Source organism: Astatotilapia calliptera, chromosome 20 (assembly GCF_964374335.1).
Source record: "Astatotilapia calliptera chromosome 20, fAstCal68.1, whole genome shotgun sequence".
NCBI lineage: Eukaryota > Metazoa > Chordata > Actinopteri > Cichliformes > Cichlidae > Astatotilapia > Astatotilapia calliptera.
The window spans coordinates 24,679,699-24,698,672 of record NC_137441.1 but is presented as its reverse complement, the minus strand read 5'-3'; the positions used below and the strand labels follow the sequence as shown (position 1 = coordinate 24,698,672).

General features: G+C 47.8%; 1 protein-coding gene across 1 annotated transcript in view; it reads right to left on the bottom strand.

Annotated features, from left to right (window-relative positions):
* Positions 1–246: 246 nt before the first annotated feature.
* LOC145423057 (PAN2-PAN3 deadenylation complex catalytic subunit PAN2-like) overlaps positions 247–18,974 on the bottom strand; it is a 32,608-nt gene continuing 13,880 nt past the window's right edge. Inside the window, exons 2-16 of the mRNA XM_080295162.1 lie at positions 4,562–4,723; positions 4,311–4,430; positions 4,089–4,217; positions 3,776–3,975; positions 3,508–3,650; positions 3,223–3,329; positions 3,028–3,126; positions 2,802–2,930; positions 2,417–2,554; positions 2,269–2,328; positions 1,930–2,178; positions 1,642–1,785; positions 1,364–1,543; positions 1,158–1,251; positions 247–826 (exon numbers count right to left, since the gene is read on the bottom strand). Coding sequence (XP_080151288.1) covers positions 642–826; positions 1,158–1,251; positions 1,364–1,543; positions 1,642–1,785; positions 1,930–2,178; positions 2,269–2,328; positions 2,417–2,554; positions 2,802–2,930; positions 3,028–3,126; positions 3,223–3,329; positions 3,508–3,650; positions 3,776–3,975; positions 4,089–4,217; positions 4,311–4,430; positions 4,562–4,723 — 2,139 coding nt within the window. The 3' untranslated portion in view covers positions 247–641. The remainder of the gene's footprint in view (positions 827–1,157; positions 1,252–1,363; positions 1,544–1,641; positions 1,786–1,929; positions 2,179–2,268; positions 2,329–2,416; positions 2,555–2,801; positions 2,931–3,027; positions 3,127–3,222; positions 3,330–3,507; positions 3,651–3,775; positions 3,976–4,088; positions 4,218–4,310; positions 4,431–4,561; positions 4,724–18,974) is intronic.

Below are 18,974 nucleotides of genomic sequence, written 5' to 3'. Positions count from 1 at the left end.
TGGTGGCTGTAAATGCTGCACTTGAAGCACAGTCCTTACCAGTTAGAGCATTTTAAAGATGTCGAGGTGAAATATTGAGGACAATTTTTTCAAACTTGCTAAATGTGTCATTTATAGAAGAGAAATAACAGCTTTTGAAAAATTGAACGTTGATCTGAATTCTGAGAAAGCTGCAAAAAGTTAGCTGGAAAATGAACAGTGCAACAGATTTCACAGAATCTGGTGAAAAAAAACAAACTAAATTCATTGTGGTTGGAATCTGTTTTAATCAAGATTTTCATGGATTCGTGCACATTCTCCACTTCCTGGTATCAAACAACAAACATTTTACAGTGCTCAGGATGACTTCATTTACATGCAACAAGTTTGACTTTTTCCTTTAAAACAAAAACAAAATGCTTCAAATTCATATTTTGAATGATCACTTTCCCCCCTGTAAACCTCTCTGAAATAAAAAGCTTATATTTAGATATGATAAAAACAACTGAGTCACTGACTCAAAGCAAATAACTATAAAATATGATACAAAATAAGCAGCCCGAGCATCCTCAGGTCATGGTGTTGCTCACAGTCCCATCACAGAGGGAAGCACAGCAGCACCCGTGGATGGAAGGAGAGTGCATTCAGTCCACTCAGACGGACTATCTCATGTCCGAATCCGGGACTTTCCAGTTCAGCTGGAAGCCTTTGTCGTAGACTTCGTAGAGCACTTTCGTCACGTAATGATTCCCTCCTTCCTGATACAGCTCCAGGTACTTCCTGTAAAGCTTCAGGGCCGTGCATGAGTCCTCCGTGCTGTCGTGGGTTTCTCCCTGGATGTTGAGGCCTGTGGACATGAAAAAAAGATCAGGAATGATTAAAATGAAAGTGTTCAGCTTCAGATTACAGTGTGGATATGAGGAATTGACACGTACGCTTTAGTGCATGAACTCAAAAAAGCCTCTAAATACTTTGTTGTTCAGATTTAATTCCAAGATGAGTTTGATGACAACTAAAACATCATGAACTATACTGACTTCGGTAACATGAGCGGATTATCCAGTTTACATATTTGGATCCTAATCCCTCTCGCTGTAATAATGTGATTTAATTCGATTACAGACTCATATTTGGATTATTTGGATTTGATTTTGTTTTTTTTGTTTCTACTAACTTACCAAGAAAATACCAAGCAAGGAATTTCAGAGAAATCATCCTCTTGTAGGGCAATCGGAAGAGGTGCACAGTGTCGATAACTTGATCTTTGGGAACCTTAAGAAACAGAAAATAAAAAACATTAAAATCAAAGCACATCTATAAAAAAAAATCACATCTTTAAACGATATGAACTAATTTGAAATTTAAAACTGATGAAATAACGTACCACTAAATTAATGACACGAAAGTCATTCTGCCGGCCGTGGCCGACGAAGCGAACTCCTGCATCGATGAGGAAGCGTAGCTTCAGGTAGGTCGACTTCAGCGTGGTCACGTCCTTAGAGGATACTGTGGCATCCAGGTCTCCAGGTTCGATTCCAGAGTATTTTGTCAAATAGTCGACCACCTGGAAGAACAAATTGACAAGTTAGCGGGTGGATCCTTGAAACATTATATATTCATTCTTTCAGGTCATCGTGGTCTTTTCTCTCTGCAGCTTCTCACCTGCTCCTGAGTGGAGATGTAGTCATCGATGAAGGGGACCCCCTCGTTGGGCCCCTGACCCCTCACACAGGTGATCCTGGCCACAGACATCTGACTGGGCGTGATGGTCGATTTGGTGCCGTCGCTATGCAGCACTGCTTCCTCCTGCAAACGCACACATTCAGGGGTCAAATTTGTTTTAAATACTTGAGTCAGATTAGCTGAACTACTGAAAATATGTACTAGGAATATTTAAAATTGTTTTTGATCCTATATTATAATAAATGATGGTATCATAGCCAGACTTACCTCACTGAGCTTTACAAACTCAGCGTCCAGCCCCACCAGGTCACCAGCCTGCGGCATCTCACTGACTGTGAGTGGGATGAAAGTGGCGTCTGTCTTGCTCTGCTTCTCAGTCCGATATAAGTCGGATTTGACTTCAGACTGATTGTGCTGACACTCACTGCGGAGGTCGTATTTGGTGTGGTAGTTTCTCTTGGCGTAACACAGGATGGCTGGCACTTTCCAGCTCACATCAAACTGTGCAGCCTCAGTCTGAAAACAAAAGGAGAAACATTTTTAAATGACTGCACACATTAAAGTTAGCATGAATAAACAAGCAGGAATCTTATCTAGGATCCTTACCTGCTCAATCGGCTCAATGAGGAAGTCATTGAAGAGGTACCACTGCTGGCGAGAGACTCCCTGAAATAATAAAATCATTTTGAATGTTAAAAATGAAACTTTTTGTAGTCAGCAGATGTCAAACTTTTCTTATCTAAGCGTCGCTCACCTCTTTTCTTTGATGGTAGGTCTCACCCACTTTGATGTGTGCGACCAGATTACCACCCGCGCCAGCGTCCAGGATGTGCGGCACCGTCGCCACCAAGTCATACAGAGAAGCTCCCTCCGCCTGTTCAGCAGCACTTAACTAGTAACAGAAAGTGCAAATAATTGTAAGATAAACTTTTTCATTTCACAAAATTCATGTGTTACAGAAACAAAAACACTAAAACCAACCTATAGTTCAATATCTACAGATTAGTGTAATAATGTTTTAAAAATATTGCTCCTGGAAATATGGTTTTAATCTTGAAGTGAAATTTTAACTTGGTGATGAAAAGTTACTCAGTTATTTCTTCAAGTGCAAAGATCAGCTGAAAATCTAAAGTCCTCACCTCCTCGCCCTCAGGCCAGCTGCTGATCTCCAGTCTCTGACTTTTGCTGAGGGACATCTTGAGAGTGGCGGGGATCCACACGTGACGCTGATCCTGATCTGTCTTCTGCATGGATTTGTTGAAGGTGTACTATAAAAACAGAAACATGGGCAATCATGTAAATAATGAACAGATAAATCATTACTTTCTTTTAACTGTATTTAAAGACAGTGAATCAGTGGCTTACCTCGGCCTGAACCTTCCAGAATTCGGCCTCTTTGCTGCTGTTCACCTCACAGTTTATCACCAAAACATCTGGGAGACGTCGAATGTTGCGTGTCTGCACCTACAGTGTAACACAAAGAAATGATTACCCTGCACAACAGGTAACAATCAACCATAAATGAATTGTCATTATGAGTGAATGAAAGCTGTAACTCACTGTGGGCTGATACTTGTCACAGTTTCCACACCATGTGTGAGATCTCTGCTGCAGGCAGATGCTTTTCTTCAGGATCTCAGCAAAGTCGTGCTCCTTTATTCTTTCTCCTGAAGTGTCAAAGTACAATGAATATCAGTGTATACATCAAATCAAGCAGATATTTCCCTCTGCTCATTCAAAAACTAAATTAATTCAAACCATTATGTAATCATTAATAGTTCAAGTTTCAAAGACAGAGTAATTCACAGTCACAGATATCCATGCTCTCAGTGCTCTCAGACTCACCTTGAGAGTCAGGGTAATGCATGTTGAACAGCAACATGAGGGAGGAGTAGACTGTTTCTATGCCACAGAGACACGGGCTGCGGTTCTCAACTTCAGAACAAAACAGCTCTCTAATGACAGAGTCGCCAGGGGAGCCCAGAGAACTGCAACACAAACACAAATCACAGTTTCAGAAACCAGAAGGAAAACTCTGCATTTATAAACAAACATAATGATAAGACTGGGACAGTGTCCAGTAAGAATGCAGGTCAACAACAATGTGTTTTACCTACTCCTGGTCGTCCTGTAGGCCCGTGGATCCTCCTGCTCCTGTGTCTCCTGGAAGAGCTGGTAGAGGATGAAGTGATTCCATCTCTGGATTAAGCGACCTAGCTCGACTGTTCCTGTCGTCTCCTCATAGTTTGAGAGGATCAGGCCCATCTCTTTGGCTTCAGGGACGTTTCGAAGTGCTCTGAGGAAGTTGCTGGCCTTAAGGAAGAAGACATTAGAGGTTACTTTGGGCAGTCACAACAAAATGAGATTTCAAAGTAAGAGCCTTGCAATTCCCAACAGATTGAAAACAAAGAAAGAAAGAAACTTACCTGACATGGATCTCCTTGTGACAAATCCAACATGTGGAAGAGGAAGCCGAGTTCACAAGCCAAACAAAACTCCTTGTGGCACAAATGATTCTGAACAAGGCAGCGAACTGGCTCCAGGAAGTATAACACCTAAGATGCAAACATAAAAGACCCATGGAACATTTGACAAATTGTCTCATATTAAAAATTAAATGTACACATTGTGAATCTTCAGCTTCTTACCTGGATCATGCAGTTACAGTAGGCGTTGGGAATCTGCGGCTCCAGGCCAGCAAACAACGTCCTGTTGTAATGTTTGAAGTCAAAATCTTCCCGTCCACGTTTAGAGTATTTAATTGTCACCTGAAGCACAACAAACACATCTTCGTCACATGTTTGGGAAATCAAAGCTTGTAGCAACACTCTAGAAATTGTTACATGTCATATTTAACTGTATCTCTATGAACACCAGGGTGAAACGTAGCAAGTCCAACCTTTCTGTACTTTTCGGGAACAGTGTGAAGGAGCGGCTCTTCATCACTCTCTGTTAGAGATTCAGGGATGTGGTTGTAATAACCAGGTGACTCTTCTTTATTTGGCACCGTCTTCCGCCCCCCGACGCTCCTGCTGCGCCTCCTCCTTCTGACAGGAACTGCCTACAGAACAAGCATGAATGATGCCTGAGTGGACACACGCAACTCACAAGTTCCTGGCTCTGTCAGCTCCTCTGCAGAGGGTTTCCCTAAGAAGGTGGACCTAGCAGGGTCACCGGGGGACGGGGAGCTGTGCCTCACGGCCCTCACTTCGCCGGAGAAACCCTCATGCAGAGTTCAGAAACTTGTGTGTTGAGTATGTCGCTGTGAGCCTCCACCATTTAACTAGTGGGTGAAGCCTGAACTGTCTAGAGACAGACCAGACCAGCTGCACAACACAGACACTTCAAACCTGAGGACAAATCTGAGAGAACAGAAAAAGGAAAGGAAACTTAGCTTAGAACCATGCAGCGCTACAGGAGACGGCAGCACTGCAGAGGTGAGGACCGGCACCTGTTTGAAAGAGACAAATGCACGCAAACACACACAACAACGAACGAGAAACAAACACAGAGAGAGGACAAAGTGGTTATACAGAACTTGAGGACATTATCTACATGTAATTATCTACATAATTATAAATTTGTTGTGTTTTCTTTAACAATGTCAGAAGGAGAGAGGCACTGAGGCACCGTCTTCCGCCCCCCGACGCTCCTGCCGCGCCTCCTCCTTCTGACAGGAACTGTCTACAGAACAAGCATGAATGATGCCTGAGTGGACACACACAACTCACAAGTTCCTGGCTCTGTCAGCTCCTCTGCAGAGGGTTTCCCTAAGAAGGTGGACCTAGCAGGGTCACCGGGGGACGGGGAGCTGTGCCTCACGGCCCTCACTTCGCCAGAGAAACCCTCATGCAGAGTTCAGAAACTTGTGTGTTGAGTATGTCGCTGTGAGCCTCCACCATTTAACTAGTGGGTGAAGCCTGAACTGTCTAGAGACAGACCAGACCAGCTGCACAACACAGACACTTCAAACCTGAGGACAAATCTGAGAGAACAGAAAAAGGAAAGGAAACTTAGCTTAGAACCATGCAGCGCTACAGGAGACGGCAGCACTGCAGAGGTGAGGACCGGCACCTGTTTGAAAGAGACAAATGCACACAAACACACACAACAACGAACGAGAAACAAACACAGAGAGAGGACAAAGTGGTTATACAGAACTTGAGGACATTATCTACATGTAATTATCTACATAATTATAAATTTGTTGTGTTTTCTTTAACAATGTCAGAAGGAGAGAGGCACTGAGGCACCGTCTTCCGCCCCCCGACGCTCCTGCTGCGCCTCCTCCTTCTGACAGGAACTGCCTACAGAACAAGCATGAATGATGCCTGAGTGGACACACGCAACTCACAAGTTCCTGGCTCTGTCAGCTCCTCTGCAGAGGGTTTCCCTAAGAAGGTGGACCTAGCAGGGTCACCGGGGGACGGGGAGCTGTGCCTCACGGCCCTCACTTCGTCGGAGAAACCCTCATGCAGAGTTCAGAAACTTGTGTGTTGAGTATGTCGCTGTGAGCCTCCACCATTTAACTAGTGGGTGAAGCCTGAACTGTCTAGAGACAGACCAGACCAGCTGCACAACACAGACACTTCAAACCTGAGGACAAATCTGAGAGAACAGAAAAAGGAAAGGAAACTTAGCTTAGAACCATGCAGCGCTACAGGAGACGGCAGCACTGCAGAGGTGAGGACCGGCACCTGTTTGAAAGAGACAAATGCACGCAAACACACACAACAACGAACGGGAAACAAACACAGAGAGAGGAAAAAGTGGTTATACAGAACTTGAGGACATTATCTACATGTAATTATCTACATAATTATAAATTTGTTGTGTTTTCTTTAACAATGTCAGAAGGAGAGAGGCACTGAGGCACCGTCTTCCGCCCCCCGACGCTCCTGCTGCGCCTCCTCCTTCTGACAGGAACTGTCTACAGAACAAGCATGAATGATGCCTGAGTGGACACACACAACTCACAAGTTCCTGGCTCTGTCAGCTCCTCTGCAGAGGGTTTCCCTAAGAAGGTGGACCTAGCAGGGTCACCGGGGGACGGGGAGCTGTGCCTCACGGCCCTCACTTCGCCGGAGAAACCCTCATGCAGAGTTCAGAAACTTGTGTGTTGAGTATGTCGCTGTGAGCCTCCACCATTTAACTAGTGGGTGAAGCCTGAACTGTCTAGAGACAGACCAGACCAGCTGCACAACACAGACACTTCAAACCTGAGGACAAATCTGAGAGAACAGAAAAAGGAAAGGAAACTTAGCTTAGAACCATGCAGCGCTACAGGAGACGGCAGCACTGCAGAGGTGAGGACCGGCACCTGTTTGAAAGAGACAAATGCACGCAAACACACACAACAACGAACGAGAAACAAACACAGAGAGAGGAAAAAGTGGTTATACAGAACTTGAGGACATTATCTACATGTAATTATCTACATAATTACAAATTTGTTGTGTTTTCTTTAACAATGTCAGAAGGAGAGAGGCACTGAGGCACCGTCTTCCGCCCCCCGACGCTCCTGCCGCGCCTCCTCCTTCTGACAGGAACTGCCTACAGAACAAGCATGAATGATGCCTGAGTGGACACACGCAACTCACAAGTTCCTGGCTCTGTCAGCTCCTCTGCAGAGGGTTTCCCTAAGAAGGTGGACCTAGCAGGGTCACCGGGGGACGGGGAGCTGTGCCTCACGGCCCTCACTTCGTCGGAGAAACCCTCATGCAGAGTTCAGAAACTTGTGTGTTGAGTATGTCGCTGTGAGCCTCCACCATTTAACTAGTGGGTGAAGCCTGAACTGTCTAGAGACAGACCAGACCAGCTGCACAACACAGACACTTCAAACCTGAGGACAAATCTGAGAGAACAGAAAAAGGAAAGGAAACTTAGCTTAGAACCATGCAGCGCTACAGGAGACGGCAGCACTGCAGAGGTGAGGACCGGCACCTGTTTGAAAGAGACAAATGCACACAAACACACACACAACAACGAACGAGAAACAAACACAGAGAGAGGAAAAAGTGGTTATACAGAACTTGAGGACATTATCTACATGTAATTATCTACATAATTACAAATTTGTTGTGTTTTCTTTAACAATGTCAGAAGGAGAGAGGCACTGAGGCACCGTCTTCCGCCCCCCGACGCTCCTGCCGCGCCTCCTCCTTCTGACAGGAACTGCCTACAGAACAAGCATGAATGATGCCTGAGTGGACACACGCAACTCACAAGTTCCTGGCTCTGTCAGCTCCTCTGCAGAGGGTTTCCCTAAGAAGGTGGACCTAGCAGGGTCACCGGGGGACGGGGAGCTGTGCCTCACGGCCCTCACTTCGTCGGAGAAACCCTCATGCAGAGTTCAGAAACTTGTGTGTTGAGTATGTCGCTGTGAGCCTCCACCATTTAACTAGTGGGTGAAGCCTGAACTGTCTAGAGACAGACCAGACCAGCTGCACAACACAGACACTTCAAACCTGAGGACAAATCTGAGAGAACAGAAAAAGGAAAGGAAACTTAGCTTAGAACCATGCAGCGCTACAGGAGACGGCAGCACTGCAGAGGTGAGGACCGGCACCTGTTTGAAAGAGACAAATGCACACAAACACACACACAACAACGAACGAGAAACAAACACAGAGAGAGGAAAAAGTGGTTATACAGAACTTGAGGACATTATCTACATGTAATTATCTATATAATTACAAATTTGTTGTGTTTTCTTTAACAATGTCAGAAGGAGAGAGGCACTGAGGCACCGTCTTCCGCCCCCCGACGCTCCTGCCGCGCCTCCTCCTTCTGACAGGAACTGCCTACAGAACAAGCATGAATGATGCCTGAGTGGACACACGCAACTCACAAGTTCCTGGCTCTGTCAGCTCCTCTGCAGAGGGTTTCCCTAAGAAGGTGGACCTAGCAGGGTCACCGGGGGACGGGGAGCTGTGCCTCACGGCCCTCACTTCGTCGGAGAAACCCTCATGCAGAGTTCAGAAACTTGTGTGTTGAGTATGTCGCTGTGAGCCTCCACCATTTAACTAGTGGGTGAAGCCTGAACTGTCTAGAGACAGACCAGACCAGCTGCACAACACAGACACTTCAAACCTGAGGACAAATCTGAGAGAACAGAAAAAGGAAAGGAAACTTAGCTTAGAACCATGCAGCGCTACAGGAGACGGCAGCACTGCAGAGGTGAGGACCGGCACCTGTTTGAAAGAGACAAATGCACACAAACACACACACAACAACGAACGAGAAACAAACACAGAGAGAGGAAAAAGTGGTTATACAGAACTTGAGGACATTATCTACATGTAATTATCTACATAATTACAAATTTGTTGTGTTTTCTTTAACAATGTCAGAAGGAGAGAGGCACTGAGGCACCGTCTTCCGCCCCCCGACGCTCCTGCCGCGCCTCCTCCTTCTGACAGGAACTGCCTACAGAACAAGCATGAATGATGCCTGAGTGGACACACGCAACTCACAAGTTCCTGGCTCTGTCAGCTCCTCTGCAGAGGGTTTCCCTAAGAAGGTGGACCTAGCAGGGTCACCGGGGGACGGGGAGCTGTGCCTCACGGCCCTCACTTCGTCGGAGAAACCCTCATGCAGAGTTCAGAAACTTGTGTGTTGAGTATGTCGCTGTGAGCCTCCACCATTTAACTAGTGGGTGAAGCCTGAACTGTCTAGAGACAGACCAGACCAGCTGCACAACACAGACACTTCAAACCTGAGGACAAATCTGAGAGAACAGAAAAAGGAAAGGAAACTTAGCTTAGAACCATGCAGCGCTACAGGAGACGGCAGCACTGCAGAGGTGAGGACCGGCACCTGTTTGAAAGAGACAAATGCACACAAACACACACACAACAACGAACGAGAAACAAACACAGAGAGAGGAAAAAGTGGTTATACAGAACTTGAGGACATTATCTACATGTAATTACCTACATAATTACAAATTTGTTGTGTTTTCTTTAACAATGTCAGAAGGAGAGAGGCACTGAGGCACCGTCTTCCGCCCCCCGACGCTCCTGCCGCGCCTCCTCCTTCTGACAGGAACTGCCTACAGAACAAGCATGAATGATGCCTGAGTGGACACACGCAACTCACAAGTTCCTGGCTCTGTCAGCTCCTCTGCAGAGGGTTTCCCTAAGAAGGTGGACCTAGCAGGGTCACCGGGGGACGGGGAGCTGTGCCTCACGGCCCTCACTTCGTCGGAGAAACCCTCATGCAGAGTTCAGAAACTTGTGTGTTGAGTATGTCGCTGTGAGCCTCCACCATTTAACTAGTGGGTGAAGCCTGAACTGTCTAGAGACAGACCAGACCAGCTGCACAACACAGACACTTCAAACCTGAGGACAAATCTGAGAGAACAGAAAAAGGAAAGGAAACTTAGCTTAGAACCATGCAGCGCTACAGGAGACGGCAGCACTGCAGAGGTGAGGACCGGCACCTGTTTGAAAGAGACAAATGCACGCAAACACACACACAACAACGAACGAGAAACAAACACAGAGAGAGGAAAAAGTGGTTATACAGAACTTGAGGACATTATCTACATGTAATTACCTACATAATTACAAATTTGTTGTGTTTTCTTTAACAATGTCAGAAGGAGAGAGGCACTGAGGCACCGTCTTCCGCCCCCCGACGCTCCTGCCGCGCCTCCTCCTTCTGACAGGAACTGCCTACAGAACAAGCATGAATGATGCCTGAGTGGACACACGCAACTCACAAGTTCCTGGCTCTGTCAGCTCCTCTGCAGAGGGTTTCCCTAAGAAGGTGGACCTAGCAGGGTCACCGGGGGACGGGGAGCTGTGCCTCACGGCCCTCACTTCGTCGGAGAAACCCTCATGCAGAGTTCAGAAACTTGTGTGTTGAGTATGTCGCTGTGAGCCTCCACCATTTAACTAGTGGGTGAAGCCTGAACTGTCTAGAGACAGACCAGACCAGCTGCACAACACAGACACTTCAAACCTGAGGACAAATCTGAGAGAACAGAAAAAGGAAAGGAAACTTAGCTTAGAACCATGCAGCGCTACAGGAGACGGCAGCACTGCAGAGGTGAGGACCGGCACCTGTTTGAAAGAGACAAATGCACACAAACACACACACAACAACGAACGAGAAACAAACACAGAGAGAGGAAAAAGTGGTTATACAGAACTTGAGGACATTATCTACATGTAATTATCTACATAATTACAAATTTGTTGTGTTTTCTTTAACAATGTCAGAAGGAGAGAGGCACTGAGGCACCGTCTTCCGCCCCCCGACGCTCCTGCCGCGCCTCCTCCTTCTGACAGGAACTGCCTACAGAACAAGCATGAATGATGCCTGAGTGGACACACGCAACTCACAAGTTCCTGGCTCTGTCAGCTCCTCTGCAGAGGGTTTCCCTAAGAAGGTGGACCTAGCAGGGTCACCGGGGGACGGGGAGCTGTGCCTCACGGCCCTCACTTCGTCGGAGAAACCCTCATGCAGAGTTCAGAAACTTGTGTGTTGAGTATGTCGCTGTGAGCCTCCACCATTTAACTAGTGGGTGAAGCCTGAACTGTCTAGAGACAGACCAGACCAGCTGCACAACACAGACACTTCAAACCTGAGGACAAATCTGAGAGAACAGAAAAAGGAAAGGAAACTTAGCTTAGAACCATGCAGCGCTACAGGAGACGGCAGCACTGCAGAGGTGAGGACCGGCACCTGTTTGAAAGAGACAAATGCACACAAACACACACACAACAACGAACGAGAAACAAACACAGAGAGAGGAAAAAGTGGTTATACAGAACTTGAGGACATTATCTACATGTAATTATCTACATAATTACAAATTTGTTGTGTTTTCTTTAACAATGTCAGAAGGAGAGAGGCACTGAGGCACCGTCTTCCGCCCCCCGACGCTCCTGCCGCGCCTCCTCCTTCTGACAGGAACTGCCTACAGAACAAGCATGAATGATGCCTGAGTGGACACACGCAACTCACAAGTTCCTGGCTCTGTCAGCTCCTCTGCAGAGGGTTTCCCTAAGAAGGTGGACCTAGCAGGGTCACCGGGGGACGGGGAGCTGTGCCTCACGGCCCTCACTTCGTCGGAGAAACCCTCATGCAGAGTTCAGAAACTTGTGTGTTGAGTATGTCGCTGTGAGCCTCCACCATTTAACTAGTGGGTGAAGCCTGGACTGTCTAGAGACAGACCAGACCAGCTGCACAACACAGACACTTCAAACCTGAGGACAAATCTGAGAGAACAGAAAAAGGAAAGGAAACTTAGCTTAGAACCATGCAGCGCTACAGGAGACGGCAGCACTGCAGAGGTGAGGACCGGCACCTGTTTGAAAGAGACAAATGCACACAAACACACACACAACAACGAACGAGAAACAAACACAGAGAGAGGAAAAAGTGGTTATACAGAACTTGAGGACATTATCTACATGTAATTATCTACATAATTACAAATTTGTTGTGTTTTCTTTAACAATGTCAGAAGGAGAGAGGCACTGAGGCACCGTCTTCCGCCCCCCGACGCTCCTGCCGCGCCTCCTCCTTCTGACAGGAACTGCCTACAGAACAAGCATGAATGATGCCTGAGTGGACACACGCAACTCACAAGTTCCTGGCTCTGTCAGCTCCTCTGCAGAGGGTTTCCCTAAGAAGGTGGACCTAGCAGGGTCACCGGGGGACGGGGAGCTGTGCCTCACGGCCCTCACTTCGTCGGAGAAACCCTCATGCAGAGTTCAGAAACTTGTGTGTTGAGTATGTCGCTGTGAGCCTCCACCATTTAACTAGTGGGTGAAGCCTGGACTGTCTAGAGACAGACCAGACCAGCTGCACAACACAGACACTTCAAACCTGAGGACAAATCTGAGAGAACAGAAAAAGGAAAGGAAACTTAGCTTAGAACCATGCAGCGCTACAGGAGACGGCAGCACTGCAGAGGTGAGGACCGGCACCTGTTTGAAAGAGACAAATGCACACAAACACACACACAACAACGAACGAGAAACAAACACAGAGAGAGGAAAAAGTGGTTATACAGAACTTGAGGACATTATCTACATGTAATTATCTACATAATTACAAATTTGTTGTGTTTTCTTTAACAATGTCAGAAGGAGAGAGGCACTGAGGCACCGTCTTCCGCCCCCCGACGCTCCTGCCGCGCCTCCTCCTTCTGACAGGAACTGCCTACAGAACAAGCATGAATGATGCCTGAGTGGACACACGCAACTCACAAGTTCCTGGCTCTGTCAGCTCCTCTGCAGAGGGTTTCCCTAAGAAGGTGGACCTAGCAGGGTCACCGGGGGACGGGGAGCTGTGCCTCACGGCCCTCACTTCGTCGGAGAAACCCTCATGCAGAGTTCAGAAACTTGTGTGTTGAGTATGTCGCTGTGAGCCTCCACCATTTAACTAGTGGGTGAAGCCTGAACTGTCTAGAGACAGACCAGACCAGCTGCACAACACAGACACTTCAAACCTGAGGACAAATCTGAGAGAACAGAAAAAGGAAAGGAAACTTAGCTTAGAACCATGCAGCGCTACAGGAGACGGCAGCACTGCAGAGGTGAGGACCGGCACCTGTTTGAAAGAGACAAATGCACACAAACACACACACAACAACGAACGAGAAACAAACACAGAGAGAGGAAAAAGTGGTTATACAGAACTTGAGGACATTATCTACATGTAATTATCTACATAATTACAAATTTGTTGTGTTTTCTTTAACAATGTCAGAAGGAGAGAGGCACTGAGGCACCGTCTTCCGCCCCCCGACGCTCCTGCCGCGCCTCCTCCTTCTGACAGGAACTGCCTACAGAACAAGCATGAATGATGCCTGAGTGGACACACGCAACTCACAAGTTCCTGGCTCTGTCAGCTCCTCTGCAGAGGGTTTCCCTAAGAAGGTGGACCTAGCAGGGTCACCGGGGGACGGGGAGCTGTGCCTCACGGCCCTCACTTCGTCGGAGAAACCCTCATGCAGAGTTCAGAAACTTGTGTGTTGAGTATGTCGCTGTGAGCCTCCACCATTTAACTAGTGGGTGAAGCCTGAACTGTCTAGAGACAGACCAGACCAGCTGCACAACACAGACACTTCAAACCTGAGGACAAATCTGAGAGAACAGAAAAAGGAAAGGAAACTTAGCTTAGAACCATGCAGCGCTACAGGAGACGGCAGCACTGCAGAGGTGAGGACCGGCACCTGTTTGAAAGAGACAAATGCACGCAAACACACACACAACAACGAACGAGAAACAAACACAGAGAGAGGAAAAAGTGGTTATACAGAACTTGAGGACATTATCTACATGTAATTATCTACATAATTACAAATTTGTTGTGTTTTCTTTAACAATGTCAGAAGGAGAGAGGCACTGAGGCACCGTCTTCCGCCCCCCGACGCTCCTGCCGCGCCTCCTCCTTCTGACAGGAACTGCCTACAGAACAAGCATGAATGATGCCTGAGTGGACACACGCAACTCACAAGTTCCTGGCTCTGTCAGCTCCTCTGCAGAGGGTTTCCCTAAGAAGGTGGACCTAGCAGGGTCACCGGGGGACGGGGAGCTGTGCCTCACGGCCCTCACTTCGTCGGAGAAACCCTCATGCAGAGTTCAGAAACTTGTGTGTTGAGTATGTCGCTGTGAGCCTCCACCATTTAACTAGTGGGTGAAGCCTGAACTGTCTAGAGACAGACCAGACCAGCTGCACAACACAGACACTTCAAACCTGAGGACAAATCTGAGAGAACAGAAAAAGGAAAGGAAACTTAGCTTAGAACCATGCAGCGCTACAGGAGACGGCAGCACTGCAGAGGTGAGGACCGGCACCTGTTTGAAAGAGACAAATGCACGCAAACACACACACAACAACGAACGAGAAACAAACACAGAGAGAGGAAAAAGTGGTTATACAGAACTTGAGGACATTATCTACATGTAATTATCTACATAATTACAAATTTGTTGTGTTTTCTTTAACAATGTCAGAAGGAGAGAGGCACTGAGGCACCGTCTTCCGCCCCCCGACGCTCCTGCCGCGCCTCCTCCTTCTGACAGGAACTGCCTACAGAACAAGCATGAATGATGCCTGAGTGGACACACGCAACTCACAAGTTCCTGGCTCTGTCAGCTCCTCTGCAGAGGGTTTCCCTAAGAAGGTGGACCTAGCAGGGTCACCGGGGGACGGGGAGCTGTGCCTCACGGCCCTCACTTCGTCGGAGAAACCCTCATGCAGAGTTCAGAAACTTGTGTGTTGAGTATGTCGCTGTGAGCCTCCACCATTTAACTAGTGGGTGAAGCCTGAACTGTCTAGAGACAGACCAGACCAGCTGCACAACACAGACACTTCAAACCTGAGGACAAATCTGAGAGAACAGAAAAAGGAAAGGAAACTTAGCTTAGAACCATGCAGCGCTACAGGAGACGGCAGCACTGCAGAGGTGAGGACCGGCACCTGTTTGAAAGAGACAAATGCACACAAACACACACACAACAACGAACGAGAAACAAACACAGAGAGAGGAAAAAGTGGTTATACAGAACTTGAGGACATTATCTACATGTAATTATCTACATAATTACAAATTTGTTGTGTTTTCTTTAACAATGTCAGAAGGAGAGAGGCACTGAGGCACCGTCTTCCGCCCCCCGACGCTCCTGCCGCGCCTCCTCCTTCTGACAGGAACTGCCTACAGAACAAGCATGAATGATGCCTGAGTGGACACACGCAACTCACAAGTTCCTGGCTCTGTCAGCTCCTCTGCAGAGGGTTTCCCTAAGAAGGTGGACCTAGCAGGGTCACCGGGGGACGGGGAGCTGTGCCTCACGGCCCTCACTTCGTCGGAGAAACCCTCATGCAGAGTTCAGAAACTTGTATGTTGAGTATGTCGCTGTGAGCCTCCACCATTTAACTAGTGGGTGAAGCCTGAACTGTCTAGAGACAGACCAGACCAGCTGCACAACACAGACACTTCAAACCTGAGGACAAATCTGAGAGAACAGAAAAAGGAAAGGAAACTTAGCTTAGAACCATGCAGCGCTACAGGAGACGGCAGCACTGCAGAGGTGAGGACCGGCACCTGTTTGAAAGAGACAAATGCACACAAACACACACACAACAACGAACGAGAAACAAACACAGAGAGAGGAAAAAGTGGTTATACAGAACTTGAGGACATTATCTACATGTAATTATCTACATAATTACAAATTTGTTGTGTTTTCTTTAACAATGTCAGAAGGAGAGAGGCACTGAGGCACCGTCTTCCGCCCCCCGACGCTCCTGCCGCGCCTCCTCCTTCTGACAGGAACTGCCTACAGAACAAGCATGAATGATGCCTGAGTGGACACACGCAACTCACAAGTTCCTGGCTCTGTCAGCTCCTCTGCAGAGGGTTTCCCTAAGAAGGTGGACCTAGCAGGGTCACCGGGGGACGGGGAGCTGTGCCTCACGGCCCTCACTTCGTCGGAGAAACCCTCATGCAGAGTTCAGAAACTTGTGTGTTGAGTATGTCGCTGTGAGCCTCCACCATTTAACTAGTGGGTGAAGCCTGAACTGTCTAGAGACAGACCAGACCAGCTGCACAACACAGACACTTCAAACCTGAGGACAAATCTGAGAGAACAGAAAAAGGAAAGGAAACTTAGCTTAGAACCATGCAGCGCTACAGGAGACGGCAGCACTGCAGAGGTGAGGACCGGCACCTGTTTGAAAGAGACAAATGCACACAAACACACACACAACAACGAACGAGAAACAAACACAGAGAGAGGAAAAAGTGGTTATACAGAACTTGAGGACATTATCTACATGTAATTATCTACATAATTACAAATTTGTTGTGTTTTCTTTAACAATGTCAGAAGGAGAGAGGCACTGAGGCACCGTCTTCCGCCCCCCGACGCTCCTGCCGCGCCTCCTCCTTCTGACAGGAACTGCCTACAGAACAAGCATGAATGATGCCTGAGTGGACACACGCAACTCACAAGTTCCTGGCTCTGTCAGCTCCTCTGCAGAGGGTTTCCCTAAGAAGGTGGACCTAGCAGGGTCACCGGGGGACGGGGAGCTGTGCCTCACGGCCCTCACTTCGTCGGAGAAACCCTCATGCAGAGTTCAGAAACTTGTGTGTTGAGTATGTCGCTGTGAGCCTCCACCATTTAACTAGTGGGTGAAGCCTGAACTGTCTAGAGACAGACCAGACCAGCTGCACAACACAGACACTTCAAACCTGAGGACAAATCTGAGAGAACAGAAAAAGGAAAGGAAACTTAGCTTAGAACCATGCAGCGCTACAGGAGACGGCAGCACTGCAGAGGTGAGGACCGGCACCTGTTTGAAAGAGACAAATGCACACAAACACACACACAACAACGAACGAGAAACAAACACAGAGAGAGGAAAAAGTGGTTATACAGAACTTGAGGACATTATCTACATGTAATTATCTACATAATTACAAATTTGTTGTGTTTTCTTTAACAATGTCAGAAGGAGAGAGGCACTGAGGCACCGTCTTCCGCCCCCCGACGCTCCTGCCGCGCCTCCTCCTTCTGACAGGAACTGCCTACAGAACAAGCATGAATGATGCCTGAGTGGACACACGCAACTCACAAGTTCCTGGCTCTGTCAGCTCCTCTGCAGAGGGTTTCCCTAAGAAGGTGGACCTAGCAGGGTCACCGGGGGACGGGGAGCTGTGCCTCACGGCCCTCACTTCGTCGGAGAAACCCTCATGCAGAGTTCAGAAACTTGTGTGTTGAGTATGTCGCTGTGAGCCTCCACCATTTAACTAGTGGGTGAAGCCTGAACTGTCTAGAGACAGACCAGACCAGCTGCACAACACAGACACTTCAAACCTGAGGACAAATCTGAGAGAACAGAAAAAGGAAAGGAAACTTAGCTTAGAACCATGCAGCGCTACAGGAGACGGCAGCACTGCAGAGGTGAGGACCGGCACCTGTTTGAAAGAGACAAATGCACACAAACACACACACAACAACGAACGAGAAACAAACACAGAGAGAGGAAAAAGTGGTTATACAGAACTTGAGGACATTATCTACATGTAATTATCTACATAATTACAAATTTGTTGTGTTTTCTTTAACAATGTCAGAAGGAGAGAGGCACTGAGGCACCGTCTTCCGCCCCCCGACGCTCCTGCCGCGCCTCCTCCTTCTGACAGGAACTGCCTACAGAACAAGCATGAATGATGCCTGAGTGGACACACGCAACTCACAAGTTCCTGGCTCTGTCAGCTCCTCTGCAGAGGGTTTCCCTAAGAAGGTGGACCTAGCAGGGTCACCGGGGGACGGGGAGCTGTGCCTCACGGCCCTCACTTCGTCGGAGAAACCCTCATGCAGAGTTCAGAAACTTGTGTGTTGAGTATGTCGCTGTGAGCCTCCACCATTTAACTAGTGGGTGAAGCCTGAACTGTCTAGAGACAGACCAGACCAGCTGCACAACACAGACACTTCAAACCTGAGGACAAATCTGAGAGAACAGAAAAAGGAAAGGAAACTTAGCTTAGAACCATGCAGCGCTACAGGAGACGGCAGCACTGCAGAGGTGAGGACCGGCACCTGTTTGAAAGAGACAAATGCACACAAACACACACACAACAACGAACGAGAAACAAACACAGAGAGAGGAAAAAGTGGTTATACAGAACTTGAGGACATTATCTACATGTAATTATCTACATAATTACAAATTTGTTGTGTTTTCTTTAACAATGTCAGAAGGAGAGAGGCACTGAGGCACCGTCTTCCGCCCCCCGACGCTCCTGCCGCGCCTCCTCCTTCTGACAGGAACTGCCTACAGAACAAGCATGAATGATGCCTGAGTGGACACACGCAACTCACAAGTTCCTGGCTCTGTCAGCTCCTCTGCAGAGGGTTTCCCTAAGAAGGTGGACCTAGCAGGGTCACCGGGGGACGGGGAGCTGTGCCTCACGGCCCTCACTTCGTCGGAGAAACCCTCATGCAGAGTTCAGAAACTTGTGTGTTGAGTATGTCGCTGTGAGCCTCCACCATTTAACTAGTGGGTGAAGCCTGAACTGTCTAGAGACAGACCAGACCAGCTGCACAACACAGACACTTCAAACCTGAGGACAAATCTGAGAGAACAGAAAAAGGAAAGGAAACTTAGCTTAGAACCATGCAGCGCTACAGGAGACGGCAGCACTGCAGAGGTGAGGACCGGCACCTGTTTGAAAGAGACAAATGCACACAAACACACACACAACAACGAACGAGAAACAAACACAGAGAGAGGAAAAAGTGGTTATACAGAACTTGAGGACATTATCTACATGTAATTATCTA